Source organism: Stegastes partitus, unplaced genomic scaffold, assembly GCF_000690725.1.
Source record: "Stegastes partitus isolate 25-593 unplaced genomic scaffold, Stegastes_partitus-1.0.2 Scaffold274, whole genome shotgun sequence".
NCBI classification, from domain to species: Eukaryota; Metazoa; Chordata; class Actinopteri; family Pomacentridae; genus Stegastes; species Stegastes partitus.
Genome location: NW_007578005.1, coordinates 301,063 through 319,523, shown reverse-complemented (window position 1 = coordinate 319,523; position 18,461 = coordinate 301,063). Strand labels below are relative to the sequence as shown.

Sequence of the window (18,461 nt, the reverse complement as noted above, 5' to 3'; positions counted from 1 at the left end):
GATTGAAGAAAAGGGACAAGTACTGCTAATAGCTAATTTGGCTTATTTCTAATGGTGTAAATAAATTTGAGCTAAAAAAACATAATTAATCTGTAGCCCACAGACAATTGACTCCATGGCAACGTTGTGCTCACTGTTCACATCCTAAAAAGCTTCCAAAGTATGGGGACTGTAGTTCCAAACTCACAGCATTATTACTTCTCAAGTCAGTATCAGACATGCACCATCAATATTTTCAATATTTTCTTGACAATGGGGCAGCTTTGTGACTTTAAAAGCTTCTTGTGTGGGTGCAAAAGATGTGGTCAAGACCTGTCAGAGGATAAAACTACAGTCAATTATAAAACAGTGTTACTCTAGTTGCTCTGTAGATTTGTCAAGCAGAAAGGGAACAGAATAAAACAAGCAATTTGGTTATGAAACATTAAAAAAAACAGCATTTCTTTGAGGGCGTCTATCCATCCACCTCATTTCACCGAAGCTTGGCAGCCGCAGTCGAGTGTTGAACGCACTTTTATTGTTTAGGTGTCAAATGTAACAGTGTCACCATTCAGAGAGGGATAAAGAGTAAATGGTCACATAAAAAAATAGAAAATCAACAATGAAAATGGTTACACAGGGAAAGTCTGGTTCCCGTGGCAACATAGATGTACAGCTGAGACAGTGTCCAGATCCAGACGTGTATGTGTTTGATTTGCACATTTCCACAGCCTATATTAATCTCAAACAATAAGAGTCCTTTTTTGTTTACTAGCCATGCATACAGTTGACAATTCCACATGTGTTGAGTCAGTGTCTTCATAGGAGCTGGCACTTTCAATACAAAATATTTACACTACCGTTTAGTATTCTTATTATCGTCATCGTCGCCTTCGTTGTTACTATTTGTTACTATGAATCTGAATACTCTGAGCACATAAAGAATGGCATCGGGATGTTGGAACTCTTGAGTGCCACATTTCATATTGATACCAGAGGAGGAGGAGGAAAAAAAAAAACAAAAAAACAAAAAAAGAAAAATGTAAAGTATGACAAATGTTGGCATCTTCACTTTAAATGTCACCCATTCCTGAAATGAGTTTGGAGAGAGATCGTCTGTAGAGATATTCAAACACTGAAAACACTCCTTGTCCCATCTGGATGAAGCAGTTAGTTATATTACTACTCAGCAATCTGCTGTCAGAGTCTTCCAGAGAGGAAAACAAAACATCACACGATATGTGAAAGACTCTGCTATGCCTACTATTATATCTCAAAGTGAGAAAATAGGAAAGAGATGACTGCACCAATGTTTCAAGAAAGACACTGACTTATCCATTTTCTCTCCAATTCCTTTTTTAACAAACAAAAGAAAAACAATACGAAAATGGAGGTGCTTTCAGGTCACCTCTTTGGTTCAGCCCTGTGATGAGTAGAAAAAAAACCTCCCGCCGACCACAACACAAACTAAACTGAGAGACAAATTGGACGTACTGTAAGTCAAAAAATACTCCTCAATGTTTGAAACAACCGGAGAAGCTGTTATTAGCTACTTGCAATTGAGTTATGGTAACAAGAAATGCATCTTGGTGTTCTGTGCAAAAACTGGAATACAAACAAAACCAGACCAAAAAAAAAGTTTCTCTTTTTACTCCATTATAGCAGATTGTTAACAACCTAAAGAGTAAAGATCCCGATCTGTAATTCTTTGCTGATGATTCCCCCCTTTTCCCCGACCTCCCACCAACTTAAAAGATAAAAACAAACAACAAAAGAGAGTAACATAAGGCGAGGGCATGTTCCTTTTTGTCATTTGTCAATTTCTCTTGCGGCAAATTCCTGGCATTCCTCATTCAAAACGTATGCATTACTCACATGTCGTTATTAATAATCATGTCACTGCAAATTTTATGCTCCATTGAGTTAAAATCCGTTGCGTTCAACCATGAATTTGTCTTCTGTTTAATTGGCATGTGCATGTGTGTGTCTAAGTGTGTTTCTGTCTGCTGCGAGTCGAAGGAGTTTCCTCTAAGTGGACTTTTTTTTTTTTTTTTGCCCGGCCTGTTCTCGGAGGCCCCCAGGGGGCTATTGTATATTGCAAGAGGAGCAGCAGGGGTCGTCCTTGTCTGGCTGGGCGGCGTAGTCCATCTGCCGAACGATCTCAGCGAACAGTTCGTCTACCATGGTTTTGCTCTTGGCCGAGGTCTCCATGAACGGGCAGCCCCACTCCTCGGCCAGGGCCTGACCTTCGCTGGACGATACCTCCCGCTCGCTTTCCAAGTCCACCTTGTTCCCCACCAGGATCACAGGAACCTTCTCGTACCTGAGGACACACACACAGACCCACATCAGACCATCTGAGAACAACCGATGCTGTGGAGGTGCATGAAAGCAGTCAGTGAGTTTTGGGTTTGTTGTATTTTTCATTGAAGTCGCAGTTTAAAAAGACAGACAATTACCCTTTGAAAACTTGGACTCAACTTGTGCTTAATGCAACAAAAGGGGCTAATTGAACTACTGAGCCAAACATTTAGCCTTTGCACATAAAACATCCCTGCATATTGTGACTATTCACTTATCCGTAGACCATAAATTCCAATTTGCATGGCATCCTGTTGAAATATGGCTATCAGGTCAAATAACAGTCAGCAGACATTCCAGCTTAATTTACTCAGTCTTGTCTCCTTCTGGCTCCTACTTCAGGCAGCACAATGCTGGGCTTATATTCAGGCCATGACTCTGATCATTTGTGATACATACAAAAAAATGTGCGAAGATGGTTTTCAAAGCATCAATTTGGGTTTAATTAGAGCGTAACATCAGCCAGCAGTTCTCTGCACTTGTTATAATACAGACACCAGAGATACAGGTGAGCATGTTTGTAGAAGCACAAATAGACATATGAATACAAACTGGCACTTTTTGACACTCAATGTATGCAAACCTAGTGTAGTGTTAAAGATCCAATTATTTAAACTGCTGTCTAATTAAATGAATAGTTGTTGTTAGCTTTTTGAGACCAGATTTCTACAATTTGAAAATATATTCTTTTCATATTCCAGATGTTAGGATGTTACATGTTTTGATATTTCTACATACATGATTGATAAATGAGAGTAGAACAGAAGAAAATGGCATTGAAAAGTGTTGTTTGGGTTTAAAATCCATGCTGAAAAGCTGAAATGAATAAATGATATTTTCTTAATTTTCCATTTAGTTTGATGGCGTTTGGAAACCATAAAAATGGGGCAACGGTACAAACTCAAAGAGAAAAGAGCCTGACTGAATCAACACTAATGCTTAACAATGAACTGAAAAATGATCAAATCGCAATATGGTGAAGTGCAATATTCAAATCACAGGTGCACATTGTGCTGCTACAGAGACACCCTGACCCACAAGTTATATTCTCCACCATTAAGGGAACACGTTTGTTTGGTAATGACGAGGAAAAGCAAAATCCTATCATCATTTTTATATGTTTTGACAAAGAAGAAATTAAAAATAAAGATATTCCCACTGAAAAGGTGACTCTTAATGCAATTGCAATATCTGTCAAAAAAACAATATGATCTTTCGTGCACATTACTGAGCCCCAATCAGCTGACAACGACCTCCAGGCTCGCAGCCTACCACACTGAAAATCTGAAGTTCTGATTAAGGTCATGCAGTAAGGCTGATCTGCTGTTTTTTGGGGTGAATCATCCATTTTAAAGACGGTGCTCGCTTTCCTGCATGCAAATGTCCCACCAAAAAATTCCTCCTTCACTATTTTGAGGAGACACCAATGCATTGCACTGCTGTAGACAGTTGTGATAATTTTAAAGAAACAGAAATGAGCATTTTCTTCTCCAATAGCAGAACAATACTGAGGTGCAGTCAGACCATTCTATATAGAGAACGGTCTGCCTGTGCGACACTACTGATCAACAAACTGTTCTATCACAGAGTTCATATAATTAAAAGTAAACTCAAGATGCCATTCTGTTGTCTCACACTGATTAAAAATTTGAGTTCTAATCTAGCTGAATAAACACGGACATGTGTCTCTGGCTTGTGGTTGCATGAGTTTGTAGTAATCTGACTGCTTGCTGCTCTAATCTGTAGTTTGTACGAGTGTCCAGCGTACAGCGGGACAGTCGACAACAAAACAACAGACTAAATAAGCAGGGCCCATAATTGCAAGCTTTTATAAAAACTAACTCAAGGGATTTGAATGAAACAGGTGAAAATCAGACCAACTCAATCAAAACAGCAGCTTTGTTAGGTTGTATTTATGCCCTACAGCGCTTTGAGCTCAATGCTAATGTCACCATGCCAACATGCTGAAAAGGTCAATGGTAACATGTTTATATCTCGTGGGTATAATGTTAACTATGATCACCATCTTATTTTGGTGTGTCAGCACGCTACCAAATACAGCTGAGGCTGATGGGAACATCGTTAGCTTTGCAAAAAATTTGGTCATACCTAGAGATGCACCATATATCGGTGACCACATCGGCCGATATTAGTGTTTTTTTCGATATATCGTTATCGGTCCGATGAACACATTTATTCGATGTGAAAAACCGATGATTGTCTAACATTAGTGTCTTTGTCTCTATGTTTGATATTTGACTGCTGCTATTTCACAGATGTTTTTACTTAAATAGTCCTGGACTTGAACATTAAATACTTAAAATATGTTTAAATATGTTTTACTTTTGTTCCGTAATAAAGAAGACTATGTGGTCTAATTTGGTATGGGCTGCTTTTGAATAGTTTTCACGTTCTCACAGTGCTTACTTATACTCATTTTTCGGTGTGAACAAAAATTTAATATCGACATTGGTAATTTTAATATCAGATATCAGATATCGGTATCGAATACCGATAATAAATAATAATACATTTTAATATCGTGCATCACTAGTCATATCCCAAATACTTGGACAACTTTGATTTCTGAGTTAGTGACGGTGCAATATTTAATATCATGAAATTACCATCACAATTAGTCATCACAATTCATCCTAAATAAAATTCCATCACAGTCGATGTAATAGTTTTGGTGACATTTCACTCAAGATCACAAATGTCAGCCTCATTGTTGTGCACAGAAACGTCTTCTGCTACTAGGGTTCATCCTCTGAAGACCGTGAATGCTCGTGCAAAACAGCCAATGACACTGCTGTCTATGTGGCTAAAAATCCATTCATGATCAAAGAAAGCTGAACAAATTAATTGATTTTACAGTATTTCTGGACAAGTGTACTTGGTTTACTGTTGAAATGAAATTAACACGACTGTTTTACAACTATTTTTATGTGAACAGAACAGCATTTAAGACAGAATCCATTGCTTCCTCTAAAAGAAAGCTTGTTTTTCCCAGTGGAAAACTGACAAAGGATAATAATCACAAAGAAGCAATCACAGGCAAAGTTTCAGGTAAATTAGTTGGCTTAACATCATCAGTAATTCTGACCTGGCAATCATGCGGAAGCTGTTTTCACCATCTGTGTGACAAAAGAAGTCTTTTTTAGATTCATGCGCTCGGTAAGCAGCGGCAGCTTTATAAAGCTCAGCTGGGTGCTAAATGTGGGCTTACTGTGGGTGGGAGGCTAAAATGGAGAGAAAAAGATGTGTTTTTGAAATGTTTCTACTTTGGTGTACTCATGGTCTTTGACCATGGGAGGAAGCTTTTCACATCAAGAACCAGGGCGGCATCCTCCCGCTGTGCAGCGCTAACCGCTGAACCTCCACACCGCCCACCCAGCCTCATGTAAGTCTAAAGCCTGACCCAGAAGAGAACAGGAATTGCTGTGACCCCTGAGGGTAGCAAGTGGGCATAATCCTTTGAGCTCTGAACTCCCTGCCATGTTGCCGAAGCACACGTCACTGTGGAACTGGACTACTTTGAGGACAGCCAAAGGAGACGGTCAGTCAAACTAAATAAGCTGCTGCACTGTAATTATTAAAAAGAGCTGCTGTGATTTAGTTTCACTGATGTAATCACTCCATCAGTTCTGATATTGGGGAACATGGCGCGCCTCTGAGGCAGTTTGTACACATCTGAAGTGATAACAAAGCTCAGAAACATCAGAGAGAGAGAGCAGATAATGCGTATTCACATCCTCTAAACCACAGGTTGTTATTTCTTTCATCCTTATCTGTATTCAAGATTAGCGAGGCAGCACCTTCCATCTGATGGACTCAGTGTTTGCAGCAAGTTGGAACGTCTGTGTTCATGAGTAACATGGCCAAATCTAACCCGAACACCCCATCAGCATCATTAGAGTTTTCAAATGCTGGCCTCACTCTATGAAATATACATGCTCATAAATTATTCACAGAAAAAAAACATCCTCATCCTTATTTGCTATAGTTACTGGTGTACAAGAAAAACGGCTAATGCTGGAGAGACGGGGAGACTGCAGAAGCAGCAGCTGTGATACTTTTCCAGGTCGAGCAGCGTGAGCATCTCTCAGAGGTTAGGGGCTGCAGGTTTCAGCGTTAAATAAGCTTAAACTTGCCGACTTTGATCTACTCATGAATACGTAATCCTGTGAACTTTAATCTCAACTATCCCGTTCTGTTCCCAGGGTCAGCTCACCGGCCGAGAGCGACTAGCAGGATTTTAAGAGACAATCTCCGAGGTCGGCCGGTGTGTGACCAAAAGTATGACAGTGTTCCTCCTCGAGCTCGAAGGCAACGTCGATGTGGAACTACAGCTTATGCTCCTCAACTTTAACATTCAACGTAGAGGGCTCAGGCCTCATTCACTGCAATCCTGGTGTCAATAACAAAAAAACAGCAAGACTGTGATTTTCCTGAGAATTACTCTGGGCCATATCTACTTGGCAGTTGGTATTTTATTTTATTTTTTGCCTTGAACCTTAAATCTGCTTTCCCACCTTCACACAAAAAACCCGCAAACATAGTTGTGGGTGAGTAGATTAAAAGGCAGAAACGTTACTTTTAGAGCTCTATCCATTTAGGAGAAGCCACAGGGGGCTCAGTGTTTAGTTGGGGTAATGATGCTATTTTTAAGTCTCTTACAAAAGTCTTTCTCAACCCAGTGGTGGTTTTGGCTCAACCCTCCCATTTGAAAACTCTAAGGAAGGTATGTAGCCACCTAACTATCTTATACATCATCTACCATCACATGATGTTTCATACCAGAGCTGTTCTTACTCATTTAAAAACACAGTTTAATATGATTAGGACCTAACTTCTAAATGGATTCGAGGATTTAAAATGAGAAGTAAAAGCAACAATCATCAGCAAATATAACACAAAGGGGGCAAAAAAGATCAATTTCTCTACCCAGAGTGACACATTTTCTGAACCAATAATCCAGAATTCAAAGATATTCAGTTCAACCCTCTGAAGCAAGCAGCTTCTGGGCACTTTTTGATCCTTTAACACTGCAATACGAAGTCCTGAACAAAAAAACAAAGTAGAATTTCTTTCATTACTTATTAAGAATTGAAAAAAAAAGGAAAATAACATGTGTAACATGGGGCTGCAAGGTGGATCGGTGGTTAGCATCGTTGCCTCGCAGCAAGGAGGTCGCCAGTTCTGGTGAGGACACCCGGGATCTTTCTGCGTGTTTACATGTTTGCATGTTCTCCCTGCGTAGCGTGGGTTCTCTCTGGGTTCTCCGGCTTCTTCCCACAACTCCATAAACATGTTGAGGTTAATTGGTGATTCTAAATTGTCCATAGGTGTGAATGTGAGTGTGCTTGGTTGTCTGTCTCTAAGTGTGGCCCTGTGATAGACTGGTGACCTGTCCAGGGTGTCCCCTGCCTTCACCCTAAGTCAGCTGGGATAGACTCCAGCCCCTAGTGAGGATTAAGCGGTGTATAGATGATGGATGGATGGTTGTGCAACATGTCCACAGTTACTACCAATACTAGAAGAAATGGTGGGTTCCACATAGCATAGATATTTTAGTACTTAGACTTTTCATATGTTTCGATACTCGTCTCCTATCTGCTCTGTGTAAACAAACACAGCCTGCAGTTCAGCCGAATCCATAATTTAATTCATAATTCACCTGTAGGTAAATGGTAGTATTACTATTACACTGTATATACAAAAACAGAATGAACGATGTTTCATGTTAGATATATTCTATTTCATATTAACACTTATGTTTATATCTTTATTATTATTTTTCCTACTTATTTTAAGACTTTTGAATGGGAGCATCTGTAAAAGAAAGAAATTCCCCCTCGGGGATCAATAAAGAATTTCTGATTCTGATTCTGAAAAGTCTCTGAGTTTCCATCATGTGACTGTTGGTCACAGCTGAGTCACTTTTTGCTTTCCTTGTTGCGTTGGGGGGCCCTTTTTTTTTTTTCTTTTTTACCGAATCTGGTTTCTTCAACTGACTTATTTTTGGCTATTTTTTAAATGAGAAATGTAGAATAAATTGGTTTTGAGGAAATATTATGATTTCTTAGATTCGGTTAATGTTTTTGACGGAGCTGCAGGTCACGGATGAGTAATTCAAGGAAGACTGGGGAGTTGAAAACCTGATAGGCTTTATTTTAGTGTTTTTACAGGTTTTGGCTCCAATAAATAGTCTCATTCTGGTGATTTTCTAAAGGATAACATGCTTTTCAAACCTGCTGGCAGGTTCTGAGATTCAGAAGGTCAATAAAATTATACTGTAAAAGTTAGAAAACATCAAACTTTAGAAGCTGTAACCAGTATTTTTTATGTATGAAAGATTAATTAATCATCAAAGCATTCAGTAAATGTTTTCTTGACTAATCAATTAAACAACTAATACATAACCAGCTTTTCCTTCTTTATTTTCTCGAATACATTTCACCTCTAATCCAAAAGAGTTAGAAGTGAAGAAGCTGTTCAGATGACATATAAACATATAAAGGAGTTTCTCTTCACTGAAGCTCCCAGCAACATTATCATCAATGTCAGACAGTTTGCTCTCGTCTTTACAATAACAACCAGACAATAATTCGGTGGATACAGATATCCAGTCCACGGTAATCTCCCTGCTTCCCTTGCCAGAGCTGCCTGCACGTCAAATGTCAGACATCAAATGAAAGAAACAAACTATAATTATCTCGGATGTCCCGAACAGCAGGAGGAATCTGAGCTAACCCAGTCCTTTAATGTCATATTAAACGCTGGGATGTGCCACGTGTTTGTATGCAAGTTATGAAGCTCATTTGGGCCCCATCATAACAGTTACACAGCATAAAGACATCTGGTACCAAGGAGAGGGTCTATATATAGTCATAATAACAGAGGAGGAAAGCGGCAGGCTCCTGAGGTGTGAGACGGTGGCTGCCACGGATACCGACGCTCCCAGGGCCTCGGCACAAAGGGCGCCGACCGCTCGGCGTCTGGACCAACTGCAAATGTTGGTCCATTACGCAGAACACACAAGCCTCTAAAGACAAATGAATAACTGAGGCTGGTTGTGTTTGTGCTGCGACACAAACAGCACAAACAACATGTCATGCTTTAGCCTTCAGCTTGTGAGCCCGATGCCAGAGGCACTGGAACACTCTGACTGCAAACATCCATTCAAGCTCGCCCAGACACATCTTATCTATAATGCATGATGCAGATCAACTCACACAGGCCTTGCTGACGGACGGTGGAACCCGGTGGCCCAAGAGCCTCTGGATTCGACTCTGGCCAACACCGTCAGGACGAGGGGGGGTAAGTGGGCTGTGCAATGGGCCTCCGGTGAATAGCTTTTTTTTTTTTTTTTGCAGAGGGTCTTCAGTTTAGTCAGAGGAGGGAATTCAGCTGAGTCAGTTCGCAGCAAAAAGCTCCTATCCTCTGGCACATTAGGGCAAAGAAACACTTCTTCTGGAATATTTCTCGATAAGGAAGGAAAGATTTCTGCTTTTGAAAATAATCAGCGATCAGAAATAAAACGTCACATATGCTGCTTAAAGTCTCTCTGGCATTCCCTGAAGACTGCGGCAACTAATTGTCCGCTTTCCTTCAAACTCTGATGCGAGTCACAGATGATAGAGATACTGGCCAAGAAATGTCAGAAGGGATGAAAGATGAATGTGGACTGAACTTGACAGACTGTACAGTCATCCTTGAATCTGATGTATTACAGCAATACTACGGCACACTACTCGCTCCCTGGGGGTAATTATGCCGTCTGACACAAATTACTCCTCCTACACGATGCACAAGCAAACAAATGTAAAATGCAAAGTTCACATTTTATGGGAAATTTGTATAGATTGAGTGCACAGTGTGATAAAGAACAAATATGACCTTATGCAGCACAACACAGATATTCTAGTATCAACACCAAACTTTTTAAAATATCACTGAATCACCACACAGAGCAACGCTTCGGTTCAATGACCAGCTTGCTTCAGAATATATAAATGAATTAGCCAACTTTGCATAGTTTGATTAGGATGCATAAAAGAGCTTATTAGCTGCCTGCTTCTGCTCTTCAGGGAATTTTATGAGCTGTTTTTTTTACACTGTATGACTTGGTAAATAACAAAGAAAAACTATGAACCACTTATGTCTAGACAGCTTGTTACCTTGATGTTTTCATAATTGCTTGTTGTTGTTTTTTTTTTTCCTTCCTTGACATTATCCAAAGCAACAGCTTAAAAATCCTCTTCAGTTCATAATGGGCTTCTACAACAAAAGTTCCCCGGCATGCTTGGCACTAACTAACAAGCACAGTTTAACTGCAGACGGCATCTTTACTTCTTGTGAGTAGTGTTGTGGTGGATTCGACTTTATGAGACAAATGTTCAGTTTGTAGCATCGGGGAGACTCTTGCAAATGCACAATGTGAGAAACGGCACGCCGATCAGCTACAGGATTAAAACTACTGCCTCTCTGAGCCGGTGAGACATTGACTCCACAAGACCTTTGAAGGTGTCCTGCGGTATCAGGCACCAAGATGTTAGCAGCAAATTCTTTGAGTCCTGGAAGTTGTGAGGTGGAGCCTCCATCGATCGGGGTTGTTTTTCCCCCTCGCATCCCACTGATGCTTGATCGGTCTGAAATCTGGGGAATTTGGAGGCCGAGCAAACACCTTTAATTCTCTGTCATGTTCCCGAAACCATTTCTGAACTATTTTTTTTTTCTTCGGTGTTGCAGGTTGAGTTATCTTGCTGAGAGAGGCCATCGGGGATACTGTTGCCATGCAGGGCTGTACGTGGTCTGCAACACTGTTTAGCTAGTTGGTATGTGTCAAAGTAACAGGCCCCAAGGTTTCCCAGCAGAACATTGCCCAGAGCATAACACTGCCTCTGAGGAGGTGTCTTCTTCGTGCATCCTGCTGCCAGTTCTTGCCAGGTAAACAACGCGCACACTCCCAGCGTGAGGTTAAAGGAGACGTGATTTAACGAACCAGACTACCTTCTTCTTCCATTGCTCAGTTCTGAGGCTCACATTAGTATGTGGAGTGCTGATTCTCAAAACAAAACAGAATGAACCTCTTTTAAACATGTTCATCGGGGGTTCGGAACAATAGCCCACGGCGTAGACCTTTTTGAGCCTGACCGGAATTACATTTCTGTAGCCGGTATCTTTAAGGGACGAAGAAATTCAGACATTGATGTATGAGAGGTTATTGTTTAAATATATAAAGAGTATATTGGAAACGGAAAAATGATACGGTCCTTGATCACTTTCAAAACAATGTATTTTACAAACTAGTAACCAAATTACCGTAAAGCCAAAGCTTGACTCCACACCACTGTCTGCTTTAACTCCTGCTCTGCTACATGTGCTGCAGACAGTGTTGTAAAGATTAGAGTCGGAGCCGCTCTGCTGAGCAAACTATGTGATGACACTGTGTGCAAAGCGCTACAATCTTTTTTCTGTATTATGTTCTCTGTAAAAGAACGTTTTCACGGCAGTGTAGATCAGACATACTGACATATCTGTGACAGGCCAGTATTGGTCAGTCTTGTATTGGTTGGGTGGAAGACCTGTTGTTTTGGAAAAGTTCTGACCCAGCTGTCCAGTCATCACCATTTGGCTCTCGTCAGATTCGCTCAGACTCTTACGCTTGTCGATTTTTTCATTCTTCCTACACATCATCTTGTTAACTTCCTGACTAATATATTCCACCTCGTGACAGGTGCCATTGTAACAGTATAATCAATGTTACTCACTTCACCTGTAAGTGCTTTTAATATTGTGGCTGGTGGATTTAAATTTAAATCACTGAATAAATATGCTTTGTATCTGGAAAAACATACTTCAGCTGAAGGGATACTTCTCCAATGTTTATACAAGAAGTTTAGTCTACCAGGTGGTGTAGTATCTTACGGGAGGTGTGGGATCATAGTTTATGAGGTGTGATATATACAAGAGACTAACACGGAGCAAATTAAACTTAAAACAGTACTGCTGCTTTACTCAGAAATTAGTTTAGTGAAGACATGCATGCAACTGTTGGATAAAACGGAACTGCTTATCGCTTGAGAAACGTCACGGCTCCCTGGAGGTTTGCGCTCTCCTTTGAAGGTGGTGGGACCGTGTGGTGGGGGCGGTGGCTGGAGCTGTAATGCAACATACTGTATAATGTAACACATATAGTGAGTGCAAAGGAGAACCTGCCAGCTTAGCTGCCGGCCTGGCTGTTCATCTCCTGCTGCGTCGTGGCCTCTGTGGAAGCTGAGAGCAGGAGAGATGTTTACATTCTTTATCAAAAAGGCCTTTAATGTTTACTGGGGAAGGCTGGATTTTGCGCTAGTGGAAGATGAACTGGCTTCCCAGCTGCTTATTTTTTTTGCTGCTGAGTTCACCGAGCTTGCTTTTACTTAAGAGGAACTTGTGTTTGTGTGGCATCAGCTCCTCTCTGCATTTGAGGAATTATTGAACACCGTGTTGGATGATTAACGTGCTTTTCTTGCTCATGTTGCGTGTCATCATTAGCTAATAAGATAATCCTTAACGAGAGTCGACAACACCAACTGTAAGGTTTAGACACAGCGGTGGTTTAAGCTGAATGCAAAAGGTAGCGCGGCAACCTGAGTGTAATGGCAGTTATATTAGATAGATATTATTATTATTAGATGTTAGAGTCTGACCCATACTGGATTTTTGGGGCCAAGGCAGCAACAGTGTGTTGGCTTACAATCTGTATATATGATGTAAATGTCATGCCAGAATTTAGTCATGAATCAACATGTCTGACACGAGAATGAAGCCGGATGAAAAGTGACTATTGTTCATCTTGAATGTCTGAACCAACTTTTAAGGCAATATTCTTATTAGCTTTCCAGAGATAGACAAATAATAAGACAAACATTAACTTGTGACCACTACACTGAGGGGATCCGATGGCTCTGTTGTGCTGTCGGAGGCCATGATTTGGAGTCAATTATCACCTCGGCGGGAAGGATCACTGCAAATCAATAGAAAGTTGTACTGAGTGATCATCTTTATCCTGCTATCAAACATTTCAATCTTGATGGGAGTGTTCTCACTATCCCCGTCCATGGAGGGGTCACTGATGAGTACGACCATGATGTATGGCCTTCACAGTCCCAAGGTCTCAACCAAATTGAACACCGATGGAAGATATGCGACATGTTAGAAAGCGCTCTCTACCACCACCATCATCAAAACCCTAAATGAGGGAATCTCTTTTGTAAGAATGGTGTTCTTTCCTCCAGTAGAGACACAAACAGAATCAAAGCCATGTAGCAATGAAGCTGTTCTGGCAGCATGTGGTGGATCAGTTCTCTACTGGGACACTATTTCCTTAAATTCTGTATTTCACTCAAACTCACAGCCTCACGTCCAGCGATCACTGTCATCATCCAGTTCTTAGCACAATAAATCCAGTACTTGCTGTGATGTTTCAGTCCAGACCAAGCCCACAGACGCTCAAAGCAGAGCAGAAACAACCTGTTGGTCTTTCAGAAATGTTCATTGCGGGGGTCTGAACAACAGCCCACGGCGAAGGGCCTTTAACACATAACTCTGCCCAGTCGACTGTGAAGTAATCATGGCCGACCTTTAGCTCTGTTTATTTGGCCAGTTTTCACAATAGACAGAGACATCTGGTCAAACTGGGAGAGTCGTGCTACTTCTAATCTTGAGCCTTTTAAGCAGCTGGCATACAAACAAGCCTTGAAATGATAATTCCTCAGTTGGTGAGCCGTAGCACACATGCACTGTCACTTAAAGTTAACGTGAGTGTATAAGTGTTTAATAAAAAAAGTGCAGATATACCCTGAACAACAACAACAGCACTGCAGGACAGTAAGGTTTATCATGGCACCCTGTTTCACCTCTTTCTTCTTCACTCTCCTCTGGCCGTGCCTCTTCTATTTAAATGCCGTGTTAAATCACCAATCACAACACATCCCTGGTGTGTACTTAACTGCGGCTGAAGTGAGGAGCGATGAGGTCCCCGGCTGACACAGGCGGGCCGGGGCGTAATCATGTGCACCCGTGGCCTCCGCGCTAAAGCCTGTCTGCGCCGCTATCAGCAGCCACTGATAGATGCTGACAGGGTTCAGAGTGAGAGCGACGCACAGCAGCGCCTCTGACCTGAGCGAACGCCGATATGGTCGTGACGGGTCATCAGTGTTTTGGCAGCGAGGAGGGACGGACGGGCGAAACGCAGAAACAATCCGACTTGCTGAGGCCAACACAAACTCACTTTTCGTACAGTTGTTGACCAAATAAAATCTGACACCTGTAACCATTACAATCATCTTAAATATCCCTTTTTCCTTCTGTTATCATGATTTGCTCTCATCAGTCTCCGTTAGTGCATTTAGTTTTGATACGTTTCTTCTTTTTTATGTTTAAAACTACTTCGTCTTTTCATTCTACAGGTAGTTATGTCCAACAATTCCCCCGATGCCCTCCAACCAGCCCCACAGAGCCCTCCTGAACTTGTTGCATTTCCGACTGTAATAACAACACAATCATTTAGTCGGGAAAGAATTGTCTAACATGTCTTGATGCTGCATTAAGAACAACTATCTGTGCATAAATTGTCAATTTACCGCCTCTGATCGAGGGTTTCTTGCTGTGTAATTGTTGAAATTCAGTGCAAATTAGTGAACCACTCAAGAGTTGTCTGTGTTTTACTCCCACAAACAAAAGACAACGAGGATTGAGAGTCTGATAGAATTTTGGGTAATTTGCTCGGTACAATCGCGAGATAATCTGTTTGTTTCTTACATTTAGCAGCAAAAAAGTGTCGTCACACGTGTCGAGAAAGACAAATGTGTTCCCTGTGCTGATCACTGATAGCAGAATATAGAAATGTGACTTCTGTAAGTTGTCTTTTTTGCACAAAAAATGTGCTTCTTTTTTCTCTAAATAGGAAGAAACCACACCTATGTACCTACAGTCTTGTCGTTTCTTGTCCGTATCAGGCCACCCACCAGCCTCTGTGTAGTATGAGCTGAGTTTACCATATACGGTGCATTTACAACCTTAGAAGTACCTGCAGTCGACCAAAGCTTTTCAGGAACTTCTCTGCTGTATGTTTGAAAAGTCTGCAAACAAACAGCAAACTGCTCCCGCCTCAAATTCCTTCTGCACAACTGGACTGAATCTACCTGAGCAACCAAAGAAAACACATGTAGGCTCGTTCAGAACAGTTTAAGGAGAACTGCAGGCGAAACGTGAATCGCAGACCTGACTTTCAAGACTCTCCGTGACCTCTGATTCCAACGCAAGCCCCGACCGAGTCCACGTGAAGCGCGGGGCTCCCAAACGAACCGCTGTGTAGGAGTAGCGTGCCGAGTGTGATGTTTTCGCCACAGAGAAATGAATTCCGCTGCGATATTAGAAAACAGCACCAGACTCGGTGTTAGGTGTGAAATCACATAACAGCCTGGCTGCATCTGCTGTGTGAGCGCACATATTTACATGTAAACACACAACGCTCTCGGCTGAACATACCTCTTCCCACCTCATACTGGAGAGAGGAGGGGGGGAAACATGTTGGCCTCATTCTTTCATCCGGAGTCTTCACGGGATTGATGGGAAGGTGCAGTTGGAAAAGTCCAAATGAAGTGACAAAAAACTAAAAAGGCAGCCAAGACAAATAAACATCTTCACTGTGATTGGGTTCGTAGGTGGCAGAGTGGGACGTGAATTGGCACTGGCAGCAACACAGAAACACTAAAACATGATACGGCTGCACTATCCTGATGCTGGACATTATCTAAAGTAATTACTTGTATCAGTGAAGAGTACGAGCTGGGAGCCGATTGTAAATTCTTCATTAGGCCGGCGTTTCCCTCTGGAGTCTATTGGACTCCCTAAACCGACTGTAACGCATCCGTTGACACCTGCAGCGACTGATCAGTGCAGCGCAGAAACTGAGCCGGTGGTCACTTAAGCAGCTGCATCTCTGACAGCATTAACTGGACGCTATGGTGTGATGTGGTGGCAGCAGGTGAACCAACATCACCTGTATGCTGCAATAACATCCACGCAGCCTCAGCTAACCTCTCCCACGTATCAATCAACTTCACATCTGGATCGTAGCAGCAGACGTCTCCAGTCTTCCTAAGGAGCTTGTTAATTTAAAAAAAAAAAACCCTCTTCTTCAACAAAAACTACTTGGAGCTGCTGTGGCTCCTTGAAGCTCTCTGCATTGCACTGAATCCTGGGTATTCCCGGCTGGGTGTTTCACTGAGGTTGCAGCATCCGGCACAGTGAGTGGACGTTCAAGCTGCCACAAACACAGCAACTTGGCAGAGTTGTGTGTTTTCTTTTTTTTTTTGTAGACAGTCTTGTTAAAGTAGGGGGAAAAGTGTGAGGAAACACTCATGCATGAGGCAGCAGAGTGAGAGGATCTGACTACCTGTGAGAACTGAGAGGTGAGGGCAGGTATCACCAAAATAGACTGTTGTTGTGTAGTCTGCACAGCATCTCCCAGTTCTCAGACCAGGCCTCGGCCCATCCTGAAACCACAGGGCCCATCAGGCCAGCAAAAACATGTGTGAGAAACAATCACTTACAAACACTAAACAACAACAACATCATTCCTTCCACCAACCTTTTGACTCTGATGATCTGATCCCTCATCGGCTTTATGTCCTGGAAGCTCTGCTGGTTGACAAGGCTGTAGACCAATATGAATCCTTGGCCGTTTTTGATGTACAGGTCCCGCATGGAGGCGAACTGCTCGGTGCCGGCGGTGTCAAGGATCTCCAGCACCGAGGGCGAGGAGTCCACCTCGATCTCTTTGCGGTAAAAATCCTCTATGGTGGGGTCGTACTTCTCAATGAACGTCCCGGTGACAAACTGCACGGTGAGGGCGGATTTCCCGACCCCACCGCTGCCCAGGACCACCACTTTATACTCGCGCATCGTGGGATTTTTTTTTTTTTTTTTTTGTGGAAATCAAGTCAGTAAAGGGATCAATCTCCGCGCGTCATTGAAACGAACCCAAAAAACGCTCCACGCACGAATCGCAGTCACCATTCGCGTCCCATTTTTTTTTTCTCTCTTGTCAATAACACGGTCTTGCTCTCCTCCGCCGCCGCCGCTCGCTGCTGCCGCTGCTCAGCTATGGCAGAGCACAAAGACTCGGTGCCCCAAGATGGATTTCATTGTAGAAATTCCCCCATGCAAGGCCAGACACTGACAGCTAGACGAGCATCCGAGGACCGCAAATGTCCAAAAAAATTGTGCACAAGGGAGGAGGAAGATGATGATGTGGACCGTGCTGGTTTTCATCTGCTTAGCTCACCCCCATCTCTGTTCATCATACAGGAAAAAAAAAAAAACAAACTTGCTCCATCGAGGACACTGAGGGGGGGGAGAGAGGAAAAACGCTGGGTTAGCCCCGGAATGAACTGCAGGCGCAAATTTTTCCGGGCCGCCTCGGGGAAAAACGCAAGCGCCAAAAAAAAAAAAAAAAAAAGCCTGCTGGACACTTAAAAGCACAACTTGCGTCTCTTTGTTTTCTTTTTCACCATCTCTGGCGTGTCTCCGCTGCTCCCCCGCTCTCCGGTGCGATTCCAGCCGCCATACTCTCGGGTGGAGACCCACGGCCGCTGCGTAACCAGCCGGTCCCCGCTCGGCTCCCGTACCGAGGCAAGAGGAAGAGGGAGGAAAAAAAAGAAAAAAAAAAGCGTATGGATCCTCCCTCGTCAGACGGATGTACCAACGGTCCAATAGCCGCCTCCGCTTGTCTGCGAACCTCACTCGTGCCTGAATGGGAGCCGCACGGAGGCAGCCAGTGAGATTAAGCGGTGACATTTCCGTTCATGTGGTAAAATTCCCATCATTCGGTTGCCCCAGTGACATCCAAAGAGAGCTCGTCCAATCACGGCGGCGGCTCCAGGATGTGTATCCAGGAGGAGGAAAATGCAACCGGATGCTGTTGCTATGGTAACGCTGCATTTTTGTTGCTGAATTTTGAGGATGCTGTGTATATAATAGTAATAAACAAAAAGCTGCTTCACCTTATAAACACTAAGATATTATTTACTGACTTCTACAATTACATTACACTTGTCTGGAAGCAT

General features: G+C 42.5%; 1 protein-coding gene across 1 annotated transcript; it reads right to left on the bottom strand.

The window, feature by feature from the left end:
* Nucleotides 1-495: 495 nt before the first annotated feature.
* rap2aa (RAP2A, member of RAS oncogene family a) lies at nucleotides 496-17,980 on the bottom strand. Its single transcript, XM_008282493.1, has 2 exons — nucleotides 16,985-17,980; nucleotides 496-2,302 (listed from the first exon to the last, which is right to left on the bottom strand). Exons 1-2 carry the CDS (start codon nucleotides 17,296-17,298, stop codon nucleotides 2,065-2,067), a joined length of 552 nt encoding a protein of 183 aa, XP_008280715.1. The 5' UTR covers nucleotides 17,299-17,980; the 3' UTR covers nucleotides 496-2,064.
* Nucleotides 17,981-18,461: the final 481 nt, after the last annotated feature.

Coding starts and splice junctions, on each gene's coding strand:
- rap2aa (XM_008282493.1), bottom strand. CDS start 17,298: ATGCGCGAGTATAAAGTGGTGGTCCTGGGCAGCGGTGGGGTCGGGAAA. Junction 2,303..16,984: donor CAGATCATCAGAGTCAAAAG/GTTGGTGGAAGG, acceptor GTGTGTCCTCAG/GTACGAGAAGGTTCCTGTGA.